General features: G+C 41.5%; 1 protein-coding gene across 11 annotated transcripts in view; it reads left to right on the top strand.

Moving 5' to 3' along the window:
• The first annotated feature begins 4100 nt into the window (after positions 1 to 4100).
• GIGYF2 (GRB10 interacting GYF protein 2) overlaps positions 4101 to 19204 on the top strand; it is a 75086-nt gene continuing 59982 nt past the window's right edge. For 7 of the 11 annotated variants that reach the window (XM_050978179.1, XM_030227254.2, XM_030227251.2 and 4 more), the window contains exons 1-2: positions 15824 to 15904; positions 18483 to 18612. In XM_050978179.1, coding sequence (XP_050834136.1) covers positions 15864 to 15904; positions 18483 to 18612 — 171 coding nt within the window. In that variant the 5' untranslated portion in view covers positions 15824 to 15863. Of the gene's footprint in view, positions 4240 to 4617; positions 4805 to 5108; positions 5136 to 13220; positions 13240 to 15823; positions 15905 to 18482; positions 18613 to 19204 lie in introns of those variants that run through there. The other 4 variants (XM_050978177.1, XM_030227247.2, XM_030227248.2 and 1 more) reach the window with 4 other exon arrangements.

Below are 19204 nucleotides of genomic sequence, written 5' to 3'. Positions count from 1 at the left end.
CTGGGAGCTGGGCAGGTTGCTTCAGCTGGAATTCCCTTTGCATTTCCTGCTTCTGCCTTTATTAAGGGAGAAAAAAGAAAAATACATGGATACCTGAAAATATGTCTCCAAGCATTTTGTTTCTACTATTGCTGATCTGCTAAGCTTTGCTGGCATGGCCACACTGAGGAGGGGGTTCAGGAAGAGGTTTAACTATGCCTTGTTTCAGGTCCAGTGATGAAATAGAAGACATAAATATTTTATCCCATGCAGCTCTGCTCTGTGCTAATACATTCACTGTGTCTATGAGTCCTCAGGTCTCAGAGGTCTGGTAAAATCAGGGTGAAGGTTCCTTTGTCTCTATTTCCCCAGGAAAATTGTGACACTGCAGCTCTTGATTTTTTTGTTTGTTGTTGGGTTTTGTTCTGCTGCTTTGCACATGCAGCTGGGTAAGGAGCCCAGGGCTGCAGAAGAGGGTGGAAAAAGGCTTTCCAGTGGTTTTATTTTAATAGAATTGAGTCAACTCCAGCTGACAAGTTTCAGTAAGGAAATGAGCATTGTCTATGGTTTTGTTCAATTCAAACGGGTGCTGTTAGTTGGGACCTGCATTCAGTGCAGTGAACAACAAGTGCTTCTGGATGGGCATTTATTTGGAAGTTGCAGCAATGTGTGTTTTGAAATTAGCTTTGCAAAAATGGACATTGGGAAATTAATTGCTTTCTAAATTGTTCTGTTTTACTGGCAATTATTGGATTAGATAACCGTGTCATTAGGTTATGCAGAAGTACTAAAGAGAAGTTGTCTGGCTGTATCTCCCACCTAAAACCATGTGAAAACACTTAGTCATATTTACCTGTAATTTAGCTCTTACAATCCTCGATGCTCTGTCCTTTTATGCCTGATGCCACCACAGGTGGCTCTCAAAGCTCCTGGCAACCCCAGCTCTCCTTAGTGATGCCTGCTGGTACATTAATGCCTCTCTGGTACTTCTGACATGCCACAAGTGACTCTTGAGTCGGTGATGGCAAGTAGAGGAGCTTGATGAAAAACCTGTTGCACTTAGTGGTCTTTCTCAGAAGGGACAAATACTTGCCTCAAGTATTTCATGTGTTTCATTCATCTAGAATGGAAACTTAAGGTAGCCCTTGATCCCTGAAGGGATTTTGTTTAACAAAAATGTTACTTTCCCCAGAGTAGGCAAAGTACAATAGAGGAGTCACTAGCACTTCAGCCAGTATCGAGGGTGCATTCAGCCTGTCTGGATGCTGAGATTGCAATGGATTTCTCAAGGATGCTCCTGTCACAGTTATTGCTGTTGGCTGCAGGGGACAGCCTATGGCAGCAGGAAGTCTCACCTAAAGAGCTCAGTGTGGTCACAGCAGAGAGAAAGAAAAATTATGTGATCAAGCTTTTCCTGGCTCAAGGTTTGTGGTTTATCTGTGAGGATTAAGGGGACAAAATAACATTTTGGGTTTATTTGGAAACTCCTTATGGGAGTTTCCAAATAAACCCAAGACATCTAAAAGTAATTGTGTTGCAGAAGTAGCAGCTTGTTTGTGGTATTCTGTCTTTTAGCACAAGCCACCTGAGGTGACAGATGCATTGAAGTGATTGACTTTAAAAACTGCAGTTGGATGTCTGCCTGCTTTGCTGCTGTTTTCATTATTTTTAGGGATGTGACAAATGAGGACATGGAAAACAGGCTGCTGAGAACATATTGACTCTTCCCAGACAAAATCCCTGGTTATTTCAACAAACAGGGGAACCACTTTTCCAAGTAACAAAACGCAGGACTGGCAAGGGGAAACATGACTGTGACACATCCTTCTGGGCTGCTTTGTGATCATTATTTATCATTTCAAAGCTGTGCTCTGTGTTCATAGCTCTGCTAGTGTACCGAGGGAGGCGGGCTCTTGCCTCCAAGCCAGAATGGGTGAAAACAAGGGGTTAGGAAGGAAAGTTCATAGCATGTTGGGAATGCCGCTTCCCTGCACTTGGGTTTTTAATAGTGTGAATGAATTGGCACAGCAATCCAGGGCTCTGAAGTACATCATGCCCTTGGTACCCAGACTGGCTGCTGGGGTGATTTCACACCTACACAATATCAGCTGACATTCTGTCATTGAGCCATGCAGGAATTTTACCACACGGGTACAGTCTTGAATTTTCATGAGATTCTCTCTGTTCTACTTGAATGAGTTGTGGAAGATTTAAGATGCATCTGCTATTACCAAAAGATTGTCATCTGAGTTTCCTTGAGGTATTTTACAGAAATGCCAAGTTCTGCAGATGAGGAATATTTCAGATGCTTCTTGAATTTGAAATTGGGTTTTTTGGTTTTTTTTTGTTGGTCTCAGTAATATAATGTTTGTGCTAACTGGGATAAAAAAATTTTCACAAGTGCTAAACATCTTCCATCTCAGATAAAGGTTGTCTTAGAGCATGTGAAAATATTTTTGAGTCCTCAAACTCACATTTGATAAGTAGAATAACAAGGCACAGCTGCTTCTGCAATTAAATTGGAAGTTCTCACTGACAGCTTGAAATGCAGCACGGTCTCCCTTCCTCCCTCTCTTTATCGTTATTAGTATTGGCACAAGCTGTGTGACAACAACCAGGGGGATTGAATGCAGCTTATCAGAGGCCAGCCCTTTTCTAGGGAGCTTTGCTTTTCCATACCAGCCTCCTAATGGAGAAATTCCATTCTAGTTTTTTTGGGTGAGGTAGTCCTATGTAGCTCTCAGCTAAAAATAAGCCCCAAGAATTACAGGCTTTCAACCCATTAGCTCACTAGTATTCACTATTGCATCATTTTTGGCTGTCATTCAGTACACGATGATAAGTATTTATTCACCTAGAAGAGGATGGAGAAAGCTACATGGTTGTGGCTGACATCATGATTAGAGTGAAACTGTTTCAGCCGAAAACGGTTATACCTTCAGCAATGCGTAACAGCCAAGAATAGTTTTTTACGCTGAAGGAACCACATGGGGCTATTCTGCCTCATGTACTAATATGGGTTTGGGGACTAAAAATAAACTGGTATTTTTAGCTGAAGAAAGTTTGCCTTGAGCTCCTGATTTTTCCATCAGAACAGTCAAAATATGTATCATCTAATGCCCTTTCTCTGTCGGCAGCAGCTGCCGCTGCCTCCCAGGGTGACTCCCACGGCAAAGTGTCCTCAGGGCTCCTCCTGCCCGGGTGAGAGCAGCTCCAGCCCACGATGCCTGGGCACTGTGAGTGCGCACACACGCTGGCTTCTCACGGAGATTCTTGTGGCCACCGATAAAGCTGAATTGCCTCATGGAACCACACAGAAGAAACAGATAAGGCTGGAAGCCACACTGCGCTGCTGAGGCCGCCTGTGTGTGTGAGACAGTGGCGGAATCACGGAATCATCCCGGTTGAAAAAGACCTCTGAGATCATCGAGTCTAACCTGTGACTGATCCCCACCTTGCAACCAGACGAGGGCACTGAGTGCCGCGTCCAGGCGTTCCTTGAACACCTCCTGAAACAGTGACTCCATGACCTCCCTTGACAGCCCCTTCCAATGCCTAATCACCCTTCCTGTGAAGAATTTCTTCTAGTGTCCAACCTGAACTTCACCTGCTGCAGCTTAAGGCCATGTTTTTCTGTTCTGTCCCTTTTTCCCTGGGAGCAGAGGCCATCCCCCGGCTGCATCCTCCTGCACAGGGAGTTGAGGAGAGCAGGAAGGACCCCCGTGAGCCTCAGGATGAGCCCCGCCCCCAGCTCCTTCAGCTGCTCCTCGTCAGACTGGTGACCCTTCCCCAGCCTCGTTCCCTTCTCTGGACACGCTCCAGCCCTTTAATATCCTTCCCGAATTGAGAGGCCCAAAACTGGACACAGGACTAAAGGTGTGGCCTTACAAGTGCCGAGTGCAAGGGGAACTGACGCAGTGATTTGATTACCGGGGGGTTCGGGCAGGGCGGGAGGCGCGGGTATCCCCCGGCCCTGCCATCTCCCTCCATCTCCCCTCAGGGCTGCGAGGGGAAGGGGGGGAGGTGGCGCTGCAGCGGGCTCGCGCGTCCGGCAGGGGGCGCTGGAGGCTCTCCCCCTCCGACATGACGTCACACGGAGGGCGGGCGGCAAGGGCCGCTGCTTCATCCGGGTCCCGCGGCGGGGCCTGGGGGGCGTGGCCTCACCCTCACGTGACGCTGCGTGGCGGCGCACCCGCCATCTTGTGTTGTTGGGTTGAGGAGCCGCCGCGGCTGTGAGGGACTCTCCGCCCGGGAGCGCAGGTAACACCGTCCCGCCGCCGCCCGGCCCCGCCGCTGCCCCGGCCGTCCCCACCACGCCCCCGCCGCTGCGCGCCCTGTCCGACCACCGGCCCTGCCGGCGGCTCCCGTCCGCCTCGGCTGCCGCAGCACCGAGGCGCCCCGAGGCCTAACCGGGAGGCGAGGCCGCCCAGGGGGGTGGGGGGGTGCGCCTGGAGGGCCCCCCTGCGCTCCCCATGGGCCTCTGCAGGGGTCGTTGGAGCTGGGGCGAGCGGGCCTTGAGCTCTCCATGCGGGTCCTTGGTACTTGTCAGGCGGCGGCGGGGCGCCCGCCGCTCCTCACCGCCCTCCGGGGCCGTCTCCCCTCGCACTGACCCTTGTGAACTCGCTCGTCCCCTCCCAGCCCAGCGGGAGCGCCGCGGTGAGCCCCGCTTCGAACACGCCAGGCCCTGTCGGGTTACACTGGCCGAGGAAGGAGGGAGCTCCGAGCCTTCCCCCGCGCAGGCAGCAGGGTGTTGGGAGCAGCGGTGACCGGCAGTGTTTGACTGGAGAAGCCTTGGCAGGCTGAAGAAAGCATCGATCAGAATTGTGTACGTTTGGTATTGATCCAAGACAAGTAGTTTCAGTGTCAACAGAGTACTTACGGCTCTTTCAATTCTCTCTGGTTGTACTTTGAATTGGGACAAGGTGTAGGCCAAAAAGAGGTGTTGCCGAGTAGTGCTCCTGGAATAAAAATCCACGTTTCCCCCAGTAACATTCAGTTCAACGTTCGTGGTGTGGTTCTTTTACTGTAATTCTTGAATATCTGTTTGCTTGGTTGGGTGGGAAAAGGACTTTTGAATTCTGATTATATTCCTCTAACTTCTTGCTGCACATTTTATTTTCTTGCTTCAGGAGCTGACTTGGGCAAGTTCCTGGAAAGTACGTGTGAATTTTTTTTCTTATGATTCTGCTGGTTGCTTTTGTTCTTGAGAAACTCTTTAATAAACAAAAATTAATTTGCTGTTCTGTGAATGGAGCATTTGGTTGATACACAGTGTGATAATTGGAAACCTTTGTAAACAAAATTGGTTACAGTTGTCACCAGCAAAAGCTTTGTTTCACTGTTTTAAGTTTTGTCATTGGGTGGTGACTGCAGTAGATAATAAGAGCATTATTGCTATGAGGTGTTGTTTCATTGCCATGCATTTGAATAGGTATCCTTTGAGCAGTTAGCTGATGCCAGTGTAAAAATGTGTGACCTAATTAATCCTGGGGGTGCCAGCAGAAATGTTGTGTGTCCATAGCCCCATCTGCACCTGCTTTGCTCCCCAGGTTCATGTAGTTGTATAAGTCAGTTGATATCAGTGGTTGTGTGCCTAGTGTTAATTTCTGAATGAATGTGTGATTAAAAAAAAATAAAGTTGCTGTGTAATAGTCTGCTGGATTAAAGAGAAGGCAGAATTTTAGCTCTGGAAGTTGGATGTCACCTTTTATTTTAAGACTTTGAGAAACTGCTTCAGTGTCTGGCAATATCGTCTGTAAATACTGGGGTGGAATGGTTTTAAGAGCTTCTCAGGCTCTCCCAGCCCCTGGATACAGGAATGTGCCTGGGGACGCCTGGTCACTGTATTTCTTTTGGGGCCTTTTTCTGAATGGTTTCCTGAGCCTGTGTTTTAAAGCAGGAACATAGAACTAAAATATAATGTGTTTTTGGAGCAGCAATGACTTGTGTCACAGGGTGCTTAAAATTTGATACCACAGTGAAAACTTGGACTCTTAGTTTTGTTACAGGTGTTGACCTTGAGGATTGTAAAATATCCTCAGGTGCTCCTGTTTGCATTTTTGCTTGTGTTTCTAAAACATGTAGTAAACTAAAACTATGATCCCTGTGATTATGTAAGTGAAAAAAAAAATGCTCGTAAATAGACAGTTGAGGGGTTTGTAATTAATTTTTTCCTGCCTGTTTTACTCCTCAGTTGAGGAAAAAAACTATAAAAAGGGAGTGCAAAGTAGCTTTTGGGTTTTTTAAGGAATTGCAACTAAGCACCACTGTATCTCTCTGCCAAGGCCAAGGTTGTCTGAATGATGTTCTGTCACAAACTGGAATTCCTAATACCTGAATGTAAGAAAAAAGCCAGTAGTTTTTAAGACCTATAAGTACTTCATTAAAATAAAAAACAACCCTAGATGTCAGAGTCCCGTGGAACAAATTGTTGGGACAGCTGAGTGGCTGAAGGCTTTGCTGGTACATATCTATGCTGAAAGATCTTTCTGTTTAAACCTGGAAGGGAAAACACTGGCTCGCAGTAACTGATGAGGATGAGCTGGGTTCTATGATCTCTGTTTCCCCTTTCTCTGTTCATTTGTTTTTTCTTTAATTGCTAAGAATGTGAAATTTCATTTTCCCTACTTTTGTCTGGTCTTGCAAGTTCCAGTAACTGTCATATATATGTTTCTTATTCTTTCATTGAGGTCTTTAAAATTCTTCCCTAGGACTCTTCAAAGTATGGTGTTATGTTCTCTTATAGTCTGATTTAGGGAAAAAAAAAATCCATTTCCTAGCAGTTTTTTTTAATTTTTCTTTTTTTCTTACTTTTTCCCCCTTCAGTGTTTCTGCTCAAAGATTAGTGGAGATAAACCATATATAATTAATGATTGTAGCTAGAGCCATGGGGCAGAGCAGGGGAGCCTTCTCCCTACAGAGCTTCCTAGAGAGCCATTGGATGCTTTGGTGGGGAGAAACCTTTTTCTTTGTTTATTGAGGAAGCATTTGCCTTGAAAGGGACTCTTGCTTTGTGTGGTTTTCTCATCAATTTATTTTAATTAATAGAGTGACATTTGAAATGCAAGGTGTGTGAAATGCTGCAGGGGGATGGGGTTTGCTCTTTTGGGAACGAAGTCAGTTTCCTGCCCAGCTTAGCCTCTCCTTGTATCTCTTGCTCTCAACTCCAGAACATTTTTTTTGTTTGCATAAAGGATCTGGCTTGAAAATCACCAGAAATGAGAAAATGTGTGCCTCAAGGTGTGCCTAAGTTATGGATGGAACTAAGAATTAAGTGCTTTAAGTGAGAAGGTCTGTATGGTATTGGCCCTCTTGTGGTTGGTGGTAATATTTGTGTGGATATATATAACCAGTTAATCACAGGCATGTTTAATACCATTATTTTTTTTATGTTTAGCTCAGATGGCAGCTGGAGATTGTAGCAGGCTGAGGTCTTTGCATTGCTTTGTTAGGAGCTGAGATTGCCACTGTGTGTTGATTACAAAATGTGTCCACTTCTCTTTTTTTTGCAGAGGGAGGGCTTTCATTCCATTTCCTCTAAAGGTGATTAAGCATTCCTTGAATTTAGACACTGTAGAGATGGCTTGATGCCTGCATGGGAAACTAGGCTGCCATTGAAATTTTTCTTTGCCTTTCTTCTTTTTTAAATGGGAAGGATGCATAGAATTGTTTTGATGCATCTGAGGTTTTTCCCAAGCATGAAATCAAAGTGTGTTTTTTCAGGACTGAGTCTCTCTTGTAATCCTTAAAGCTTGTAATGTATAGAAGCTGCATATGTAGACCTCAGGATTGAGAAAAGCAGAAGGAATCCCATGAGCTGTGTAGAGGTTGTAGAGTGTGTAGGTCAGTGAAAAATTCTGATAGATATTTAGAGAATTGTTTTAAAATACTGTGTTGTTGACTGCTTTCTGGATCACTTACTAATTTTTGATCATCTCTGTTATTGAAACAGTGCATAATCATAATTCTCTCCTTGGCCATATGTTTGAAAACATTTAGGGAAATAAAGGGCTATAACTTAATGGCTTTAGTAGGTCTGCTTCTATATGTAGTTTGTCATTATAAATAGATAAACAAGCTTACATACACAGTTACAAAAACTGTTTAGAAAGATATTTTTGTACTATTAAATAGTTATTCTAGTGAAAGTAAGCATGATGCACTGCAGTTTGTGAAGTGTTTTGTTACTTGAAATGTTGTCCTTTTTATTCAGTAGAGAAATACCTGTTTCAGGTTCTGGTTACAATGAAACAGTTTATTTTATGTTCCTTCTCTTCCTAACAATAAATGTAAATTGCATTCTGTTAGTATTTTATGGTAAAGATACTGGCTTGTGTGACTGGGAGACTCAGAGGTTATAGATACCCATGGGTAGATCAGTTTGGGTGAAAGCAGGTGGGATCCATGTGTGATGGTGTGTCTGTTCAGACTGGAAGAAACAAGGATGAGATACACTCTGGACACTGCGGAGATGACTTTGGGTGAAGTTTGTGATGATAGATAGCTGAATAGATGAATTTATGTGTCTTCAGCCTTAGAGTCAGAATGTCATGTGGAAGGAGTTGGTTTGGCTGGCAAATAATGGATTTATAAACTGATTTTTTTGAGCCACGTGTGTTAGAATCCGAAGATGATTTAGTTGGAAGAGCCTTTGGTGGTTGTCTGCTCCAGCCTCCTGCACAAAGCAGGGCTGACGTCAGTGTTAGACTGTGTGTGACAGAAAGTGAGTGAGGCTGATCATGGAATAGCATATGGCAAGGTTTTTATGTAAAAACATTTCATAACTTGACTTAATAAATCAGATGCCCCATTCAACCACCATTAAAACCAGTGGAAGCTTTCATGGTAGGCTTAGTTAATGCTGAATCATCTGCATATGTGATTTTCTCTGTAACAATAAGTTTTAAGAGTACTAAGGCCAGGATCAGGCTAACATCAGAAGTCAATTTACAAAAATATGATTCTTAGATCAAACTAAGTGATATTCTTTTTTAGCAAATTTTGCAAAAATGGATATGCTATTAAAGAGTATTGTAGTTCATATGTAGTATGCAGTCTGATAGACATGTTGGTTCTCTCTGTTAGAATATTTTATTAAACACTCACTGTTGAATGTTTGTTTCCTAAAGTATAGGATGTCTCAGAACTGCATGAGCAGGAAACCTTCAGGAGCAGGGTGGGAAGGGAGGGAGGGAATATCCAAAGCCCAAAGAAGCTAGTTATTTAAATGACATGTTTAAAACGAACCCCTGAACCTCTCAGCAACCTAGATCTGTTAATTCAGTGGTTGTTGTCAGTGAATGTAGTCTGAAGCTGTGTTCTTCCACTTTGAAAATATGTATGGGCTATATAATGTGTATGGTGAGTAGGAGAGAGGTGGTGCAGTGGGGTTTTAGTTGCATTCACAGTCTGGCTTCTGGCCCTGCTGGGGAGCAGCTAGATAGACTTGGCATCTTGATCTATAATGTCTTGTGGAAGAGCACAGATGAAATAATTATCTACAAGCAAGTTGTCCATGTACAAGATAGACAGATATGAAAGTGATTTTTTTTTAAATTTTTTTTTTTTTAAGCTGGAAAGTGAGCTCTAGCAGGATTTTGGGATAGGATTTGGAATGAGAAGCATTTGTGTTCCAGCCAGTGGCAAGGCCAAGGGTGTGGTTCCCTGACTCTGCCTGGAGCTTAATCGCTGGTGTCTGCCTTTGGCCGGAGTCTGGTAATAAAGGTGGATGTCTTGCTGTGTTCTGGTGGGGGAAGTGGGAAAAGCGTTCACCTTTGGCTGTGTGCAGGTGAAGCAAGAAGTGGAAAGCTCTCCAGCCTGCATCTACCCACCAAGTTCTCAATAGTAGGTAGGAAAGGAGGAGAACATCTTGAGTTGTTACTTAATGTTCTCAATTTGTCTTGGATTTGGTTTTTAGGGGTGTAGGTCTTGTTAGTCTCTTGTGTCAGTTCTGTCTTTGAAGGGCTACTTGTATTTGTCCTTGACTAGGGTGCAACATGTTGCAAGCTGAGGTGCTCCATTAAGCTTTAGGTGCACCTGTGCAGTGAGCTGAGGAGTGCCAGTTTGAAAGTGCCATTTGAGGGAGTCATGGACAATTTTTGATCAGAAATTGCCAAGAGATTAAAATACTTTGGCAATGATTTGAGACAGGGAGGTTATAAGACTTCAGGAGATCTAGAAATGTAAGCATAATAATAGAGGCACAGTTTCTGGAGTAGTGGATGGTTTGGACATTGCTCCCTTAGGAAAATCTTTGGTGTGTGGGTAGATAGGCCTTGGAAAATTCAAGCCTTTATCAGGAATCAAGTTTGGTAAGCCAGAAGGGACTCCTGTGACTTGTCTGGCATCTTGTATAATGTGACTAATAGCTGAGGTTTTTTTCTCTGTTTAATTTTCTGTTTAAACTAGAACATACTAATTAGAAAATATTTTCACATTGATCTAAAAGGTTGATTATCTCTAAATGTCTTGCTTCAGTCCCTTCACTGAATCAACTTGGGTTTTCTGATGTTTTTACCTGAATGATCATTTACAGACTAAGATGCTTATTTTTTTCTCAAAGCTCAATAAATAGAGCTTTAGTATGTTGTTGGTGTTTTTCCTTCTCACTGGGCATATCTGTCAGATTCTATCAATTTTTGAACACCTGATTTATCAGCTCTTTTGCCTCTTACAACAAAAAGGACACCATATCCCTTCAGTGGTAAAATTTGGTATATATTTACTCTGCATTTTTGTTTTCCCAGGTTAAGTTTTTTGTTAGCTCTTCTAGTCAATGTTGTATCATATTTTCCTTTTCAGTTGATTATTATAATACATCTCAAAATGGTTTCAGGCCTGTTTTTTCCAGAATAGTCTTACATTTCTTTTATATCACCTGTGTTTTCTCCTTGTGAGTCTCTTGACTTTGCCTTATTCAGTGCAACCTGCTGTACTGGACTGAGTCATTGAATAATTCATGGTGGTACTATTGATGATGTGTCATTTCCATTATTTACCATATCCATGTTTGTCATCCTTAGGTTTTAGAAGTTTTGTGGCCAATGTTACAGACTCTGTAGAAGATAGCTTCTTACCTCTTAGTTGGTTTTGAGAATTTTGTTCTGTCTGAGATGGGTTGTTGTAGATTCTTTAGAAGACAAGATAACTTAGGTTGTGGAGATTTGAGACTTTTTGTGTGGTTCTAAATGATTTTATCCTTTTTAACATTCTACTGAATTGAAATGTCCTGCAGAAGTTAAAATTTATCTACTTGCTCAAGCAATGACTTTTCTGTTCTTACAAAAATATATTTTGATTGCATGTCTTCCATAAATCCATGTTGCCTGGCCTTAATTATGTCAGTGTCCTTTAATCAGTGTTGTCTGCTTTAGCCAGTGATTAATATCAAACAGGTTGTGTAGCCACCTGAGTCATCCTGTTTGCCATTGTACTTCAAAGGTGGCTTGCATACAAATGTAGATCATCCTTAATATTTCAAGAATTAGAGAAAATCAGCATTAATTATTCAGGCAACCTGTTAGTTTTTTTGAAAACCCAGTTACTGGCACTGACATTAGCTACCTCTAGTAGCTGCCTGTGGAATGTTTTCTTGCTTGTGGAAGGTGAAGTTTTCTTGTCTTGATGTAATGTTGCTGTTGAATGGTGGAACACTGCTGTTAAATTCCTTCTCCATGTTTATTTAAGGACAGCCCATTTCCTTGCACTTAAGACTGCTCATGTTGGATTAGAATGCCAAGAACCTCTCACTTGGTAGTCTCTACCCAGAACAGCAGAACATCTTGGTGAGACAGATAGTCATGTGCTACTAGCTGAGGGAATTTTGTAAAGGAAATGTAGGAACTCAGCAATGCCTGAAAGTCTTAATGCAGGTGCCCATCAGTAACAAATGAACCTTAATTTTATTATGTGAGCTTGAGCAAAGTCTGGAAGATGTGGTAGTTTTGATATTTCAAATCTTTGAAATCAGCTTTTTGGCTAGATATTTATTAGCTAGCTGTGTGTTTTAAATAGGATACCAGAGCTTTTGGGCAAAGTGTGCCACAGTAATTGTAGACCTTCAACTGAAACATCTTACACAATTTAATACATAAATCTAGCTAGTAGAATCAAGTTCTGGCTTGTGTCTGTAGCAGATATTTGAGAGCTTTAATACATTTGTAAGGTACTAAATAGTGAGCTTGAAAAATAATTTAAGAAACTGTAAGCTTGGTAAAATAACCATTGTTCCTAAAATAAACCAGTGAAATGAGTGTGGCTGATGGCAGCTTCTGCATGTATAATATTACCTGTTAATTGTGAGTGAAAGCCACTTAAAGGCTTTATGTTATTAGATTACATTTTGTGTCTGTTCACAGGGTGGACTTCTGATTTTCAAAGTACTAAACAGCTGACAAAATAGGGTTTTTTTCCCCTTGCCAGCCTGCAGGTTGTTGGTGGGGTTGATGTGATTTCTCTTTTCACTCCTACATGCTGATGGCAGGTTGGTGGCTGGTTGTGGCTGTCACCTCAGGAAAATGGGGTCCCACTTCCAGTTTACGAGCCAATTCCATTTTTCCTTAAAAATATGCAGGAAAACCCCAGCTGTTTGTAGGGTTGCACTGGCACCCTGATCAAGTATTGACCTTATTTGAAGAAAACTTTGGAAAAATGTTTCAGTTTGGAGGAGTGGTGGGAAGCACCAGTGCCTTGGCCAAGCAGTGGTGTTAACTTGCCATTATCAAAATACTGCCTCAGTTTCTTGCTTCAGCTTGAGGCTGCCCGTGTGCTCTCTGCCCATATAAAATCTGTACTGTGGAGATTCCTCAGTGAATAACCCTTGATTTGTAGAAAACCTCAACTCACAAAACTAGCTGTTCAGAAAGGGGCTTTTCCCTCATCAAATTATATCAGGAGGAAATATTCGGTTTATGTTATTTTTGTAATTTGCCGTCCTTGATTAATAAGGAAGCAGCATTTTAATAAAGACCAAAATCAACATTTCTGTTGTTAATACTGAATTTTAAGACCCCAAAAAAATGATCAAGGTAATAAAGATGTGATAAGTTAACCATTTTGGCTAAGCAAAAGGTGTGAAGTTTGTGACCTGATCATTCATTCCTGTCTCTGAATTCCTCATCCTTTTTCTTGCTCCACCCTGACTTTCGCCTCCTCTGATGCGAGTGCTGCCTTGTCCACTCCAACTTGCCTTTCCAGTTAGTGCAGCTTCTCCTGCACATGAGCCAGGTGTGGTGTGCAGTCACTGTCAGAGGCTCCTCTCAGGTTGGTCTTCTTGCTCTCCCCTTTTGGCTGCTGCTTTGAGAGCCAGCAGAAGCAGCACAGGGTTTCCACCTCCTTTCTTTCATCTGCTCTGATGTGGCTGTAGTGTTTTCCTGTGGTGCACTTGCTGTCTTAGCTTTATGGAGACTTTTCCCTGTTCTTTGCCCTCCCCCTCCCAAATCATTGCCCATTTCCAGGGTGTCTCTTGTCCAACATTCTTCTCTCAGCATTGTATGTAATTTCTTTTTCATGTGTGTTTTATTTCTGGGTGATGTTGTGTATTCAGTTCACCTGTCACATCTGTTCAGATCACATGCGTGTCTTTTTATTCTCTTTTGGAGGGGATATATTCAGTACAGTTTCATTCACGTACAGTTGTCTTGTTTTCAGTTCAAAATTCATACAGTCAGAACTTTTAGGGATGGAGTAATTTACCTGAGTGCAATACAAAAGAGGAAGAGTTCACAAAACAAAGTGCGGTGGCCAAAATGAGGGATAGGGAAAGCCATTCAGCAGCTCGCTGGGATGAGACTAGCATTCTTGTAGGTACTAAACTGCTTAGAAGTCTAGTAGAGAAACATGACAGAACATCCTCAATTTTTTGGGAAGATAACACAGAAGCTGAAGAGTGGGGTCAGGTGGGTCCAGAATCAGTGAACAGCTTGATCCCAGCTGGGTTTTAGTGCTTTGTCCTTGTATCTGATGCTTTTCAGCTGTGTTTTTGCTGTTTAACCCTGAGTGCCAGCATTTTTGGTATTGCTGATACTAGACTTTGATGTTAGGAGTTAAAGATCCCAGGTTCCCTGGTGATGCACATGGATTGATCTGAAAATTCCCACCCCATGCCAGCCCCAGCAGAAGGATTACAGGCATTGCAGGAAGTGGAGGGACAGCCATCCAATTAAGGCTACTAGCAATTGTGTTAGGGGCCTGTTTCTGCCCAAGTGTGCATGATGAATTGCCCCACAGTATTTTCTCTTGTGGCTGCTGCATGTTGTCTTTGGGTACCTCACCTTATATTTTGATATGCAGGATGGTGAATGGATATAGCTTGAATGTTCTCATGAGCTGTCAGCTGCTTCAAGGAGGGAAATCAGTTCAGACCAAAATCGTCTCAGACTAGGCCTGTGAGAATATCTGGGTATTTTTATATTAGCTGTGCAGATAGTAGGGGTAATTCCATTTAATTGTCTAGAATTATTGTGAAAATAAAACCATTAAGATTTTTAAATAAATTACTTTGTGTATGGGACAAAGAAGATACGTTGCTAAAATACAGAATCCAAGTGTTAGTTGGTGGGTTTAGAGTACAGGGAGTTTATAAGCATTTGTAATCTTATGCCCAAAGTATTTGGGTGAAATCTGCTCAAGCAATTTTAGCATATTTCGTTTTAGCATGTTTTGTCATTTTCTCACTTTGAGAATCTTGATTTATTTTCTGTAATATTATTACTTCTGTAGAATAAATATAAGAAAAAAACCCCTTCCTTTGTTTAGTTTTGTTCTGCTTTTTTTTGGTAATGCCCTTCCCACCTCTATCTCCCTGGATTTTGTTTTTCTTTTTCATCACCTTTTCATGCAAAGTATAGACAAACTCATGAAGTTCCTTATTTAGTCCCTGGATCTGCTAAGGGATGTGGTTCTGATACAGCAGAGTTCCCTCCCTTACATTGTGGGTTCTTGAAGTCTAATCAGCCAGTGTCTGAAGATGATGCTTCAGATTCTAGTTTTTCTTGGGCTTTACCTACAGTGTGGTTGGTTTTTAAAGAACCAAACTATCTTCCTCTGCAGATTTGGATTTGGCAGCTGCTGGAAGGAAAGAGGAGCTGTACTTATTGCATGAAAGGGCACTTCTCCAGAACTGCCTGGGCTGGACTTGGTTCTGTTAGGGAAAAGTTACCTTATCTTAATCCTGTATGGCTTCATCTGCTCTTATCCATACACTCTGAATATGTAGGAACTTGATTTGAGCCTTCCTAGTGTCTGCAGGAGTTACCTTGGCTGATAGCAATGAAATCTGCTGAAGTCTGAAGTTATGAATTTCTTTTGCTTGATAAAACCAAGAATGAAAGAAATACTGTCATTTGCCTGCAGAATTTTGGAGTATTTGGTAGCATTGGATGTACTCAGTCTTTAGAAGGCTTATTTTTCAAGAATGAGCAGTGGAAAATTCTCGAATACTCTGCCACTCAGCTGGCAAATCTGTCTTGCTGTAATTCTAGTGGGGTTTTTATCCTCTTGTAATTGTCAGGAAGCGGCAATTCTGTTAATTAAGCATTACTGTTCTTGGAGAAGAGGATTATGCATCAAGTTCTCTGTGTTTGTACAAATTGTTTCCTCAGACACCCTAATCCACTGTCCTGTTTGAGCTGTTAAAAGAGGGATTTAGGGAAGAAATCTTGATGCAGTTGCTACTATATTACTAAATCAGTCTGTATTGGAAAGCTGAAATGGATTCCTTAAAAAAAAATGTGTAGTCAATTTTTTCACTTCTTTGCATGACCAGGGTGTGCTTTTGTATTTGAATTCATCTGTGAAGCACTGTATCAATCCAGCTGTTTTCATAATAAATATTTTTATTTTTCAGGTTCACACTTTTTAAAAAAGAGGAATAGAACAGGAAAAAAATGGCAGCAGAAACTCAGACACTTAACTTTGGGCCTGAATGGTAAGTTTTGTCTATTTTGTCAGACTGCAGAACTTGTTTCAAAGGACTTTTTTTTTCCTTTGGAGCAGAATTGATTATAGGACTGAAGGGGATATCTTTGTTTTGTCCTCTTTCACCTCAGTCCCTGGACTGTGATCTAAAGCAATGTTATAAAATTAGTCTTCATTTTGTGAATTGGCATTGTGTATGAATTGAGTTGGGTTTTTTGTTAGGTTAATGCTTAATATTTACCTTGCTGCCAAGCATTTGAAGGAGGAATAATGTTTATGATCTCAGAGGTATGCACAGAATAATTGAAGATGTGCTTGTTCAGTCTTTCTGTGTGATGCATGTTAATAAGGAAGTTCTTAAACTCTCCTCACTATACGTAAATCTATAGCTAAGCAAGCTTTTTCTTTTCCCAGTTTTAAAAAAACCTAATCCCTGTATGGAATATGGGAAAAATGTGAGTTTTGTGTCAGTGTCCTGCACATTTGTATGGAAAAGTGTCAGGAAAAGAGAACTGTTGTGTTCAAGGGAATCCATGCTGTCAGTTTTGTCAGCTGTTAGTTTTGCAGCTTGTCTGACATGCATTGTCCTGGCTTTTGTGAAGGAGCAATTGCACATGTGTGATTATTCAGTATTTGTTCCAATTTCTTGTTAAAGTGTTGGTGACTTGAGTTACAAACAAGGATTGTGAATGGTGTGGTTTCTGAAGAGTGTTTGATGTCCAAGTGTGTGAATGGGAATGCAGAGTGGTTATAGGAAATACAGTTGCTGCATAGCATGTGATAGAACTGTTACTTGAATACATTCACTTTTGCTGACACATTCTATACACAATATACAGAAATTGAAGAGGATTCAGTGAAGAAGACATGATTTGCAGCCTGTGAAACAATGAGAGCTCAGTCTATTTTGTTAGAATGAAAGAAGGTTAAAGAATGAATTTATCAATATCTATAAATATACCCACCAGGCAGATATCTTGTGCTGGAGTGCTCTTCAGTGTAAGAGACAGACATGATTACATTCTTGATGGATGGAAGCCAAAGTTATATTAAAAAAAGAGAAGGGGGAAGACAATTCTAAAAAAAGCATCTATTTCAACAGTAACTTAATTGCTGTGTCACAGTGAGGGGGCCGTCATAGTGAGTCTCCAGGTAGTTTAAATACCAGATTAGATTATGTATGGAAACATATCTTATACTTCAGTGAATTAGTGTATTTTTACAGGAATAAAGAAATGTAAGATTGATAATTTTTCTTTTGGGTTGTGCTATAGTCATGACTGTCACATAAGCTGCCGTATCACTTAACAGTGAGACTCTGGGTTCTGTCAGACTCACGTTTGTTCTGATTGGTGTTGAACGTTCCACTGAGCCATCAAATCCTTTAAATAATTATTCTGCAGGCACAATTTGTTTGGAAGTGGTATGTAGAGGAACTGCCACGGGGTGGCACCAAACTAAAAAAATAAGATCAGCTTTTGACTTGCAAATTATTCTTTTCTGTTTAAAGGACAATAAAACAAATCGAAGCATGTTTCAATAATTAGGTGAAAGGTAGTCTCTGAATCACTGTTTTAATTTAGAGCTACTTCCCTTCCAAGGATTTTTTGATTGCTGAGAAGAGCTTTTACTGTTCTACTTGTCTAAGTTGCTCATCAAAGAGAATATAAGAAAATCAGCAGGGTTTTGTTTCTTTACACACATACTCTTTTGTAAAACATTCCTCAAACTTAAAACTACCAGGTGTTTGGGTCGCTGGGGAAGTGTCTGTGTAGAATGAGACTAATTCACCTGCAGAATGGTCATAATGTACAACAGTAAGATGCTACCTGCAAGAAGTCAAGTAACTTACCTGTGTGGGATGAGAACAAATCTAATAGCATATTTATCTGTTATCATAAATCAGATTTATTAGATTGCTGCTTCAAGTGTCTCTGAAGTAGAGTGTCACTGAATTTTGTACATATCTTTTTATTTTATTTTTTTCTTTTATTGATATCATAAGTTAGATGTTACATGCACTCTCAAAAAATAAAAGGCATTAATTTTAACTTGTGTAAAAGGGATTTGTGGTAAGGAAGGATTCCAGAGACACAAGAAGAAACTTTATAAAATTTACTGTGCTGTTCTGTTAAACTTGATGAAACATCTGAATAAACTCTTTCCCTAGCTTAATATTTGCTGCACTCTCTAGCATGATAAGAATTTTTCGTGGCAAAAGGAAGCTGTTATCATTAAGGTGTCCCACTGATTTGTGTGCAGCCTGTATGAATAGCTTGGGCAAGGCTTTGGGAGGTATAGCTGTCTTGCTGTATAGTCAGCATAAGAGTTTTCCTGGGGCAAGTTGAATTCCTGGATGTGCTCATGGGATTTCTTTTATTTCTTGCTTGGCTGGCTGTGGGTGAAACAAGGGAGGTTCTTCCACTCTTCTGTTGAAGCACTGAGGGTTTTGAAGTTAAACTGTCAATGTCTTTACTTTCAGTATTGTATTTATTTTGTTTGTGTCAAATCTGTAAATGTGCAGAGGGATGGTAGCACAGGTGAAGATACTCTCAGTGCAGTTTTCTTGCATTTCTGCTTCCTTGTAGGCTGCGAGCTTTGTCTAGTGGCGGGAGTGTGACATCCCCTCCTCTGTCTCCGGCTTTGCCGAAGTACAAACTAGCAGACTATCGCTACGGGAGAGAAGAAATGTTGGCACTTTTTCTAAAGGATAATAAGGTAAGCAGGAAGAGGAAGGGGCCTTGTGTGTGTATTCCAAATGACAGCCGTGTGATTAGGAGTAGTTGTTTGTAGTTTGTGATTATGGACAAAGAAATCACATATTCCTTGCAGTTCCAGACTGAAGAGGGCTGATTGTGGGGGTTTTCATGTGTGCTCTTGTTTGATTGTACTTTTACCAGATTCAGTATGTTTCTGGGGCTTTTGTTTTTATTTTTGTTTGTGTGTGGTATTTTGGGTTTTTTTTCCTTCCATTTTAGGGGTAACTTCCTGTACCCCAGAGAACAAAAAAACCTGATTGCCATATTCAGTCTCATTGCCACAGATGACTGAGGGTTAAAGTTGACTTGCAGCTGTGCAGATTTGCTTGCCTCAGTAGGATTTTATTTAATGTAGTTCATGATAGTTATTTGATTCAGCTACAAAGTCAGGCAGTAAATCATATGAGCAGATCATCTGAAAAAAGCAAGAGGTCTCTATCCCGTCTTAAGTCAGTTCACTTTAGTAGGTGACTGGCCCAATGACAGCAGTCCTCAAGTAGCTCCCTTCTCTGGGAATCAGGACACAGAAACAATGACATGTAATGCATAAA

Source organism: Serinus canaria, chromosome 9, assembly GCF_022539315.1.
Source record: "Serinus canaria isolate serCan28SL12 chromosome 9, serCan2020, whole genome shotgun sequence".
Taxonomy (NCBI): domain Eukaryota; kingdom Metazoa; phylum Chordata; class Aves; order Passeriformes; family Fringillidae; genus Serinus; species Serinus canaria.
This window is presented reverse-complemented; position numbering and strand designations above follow the sequence as displayed.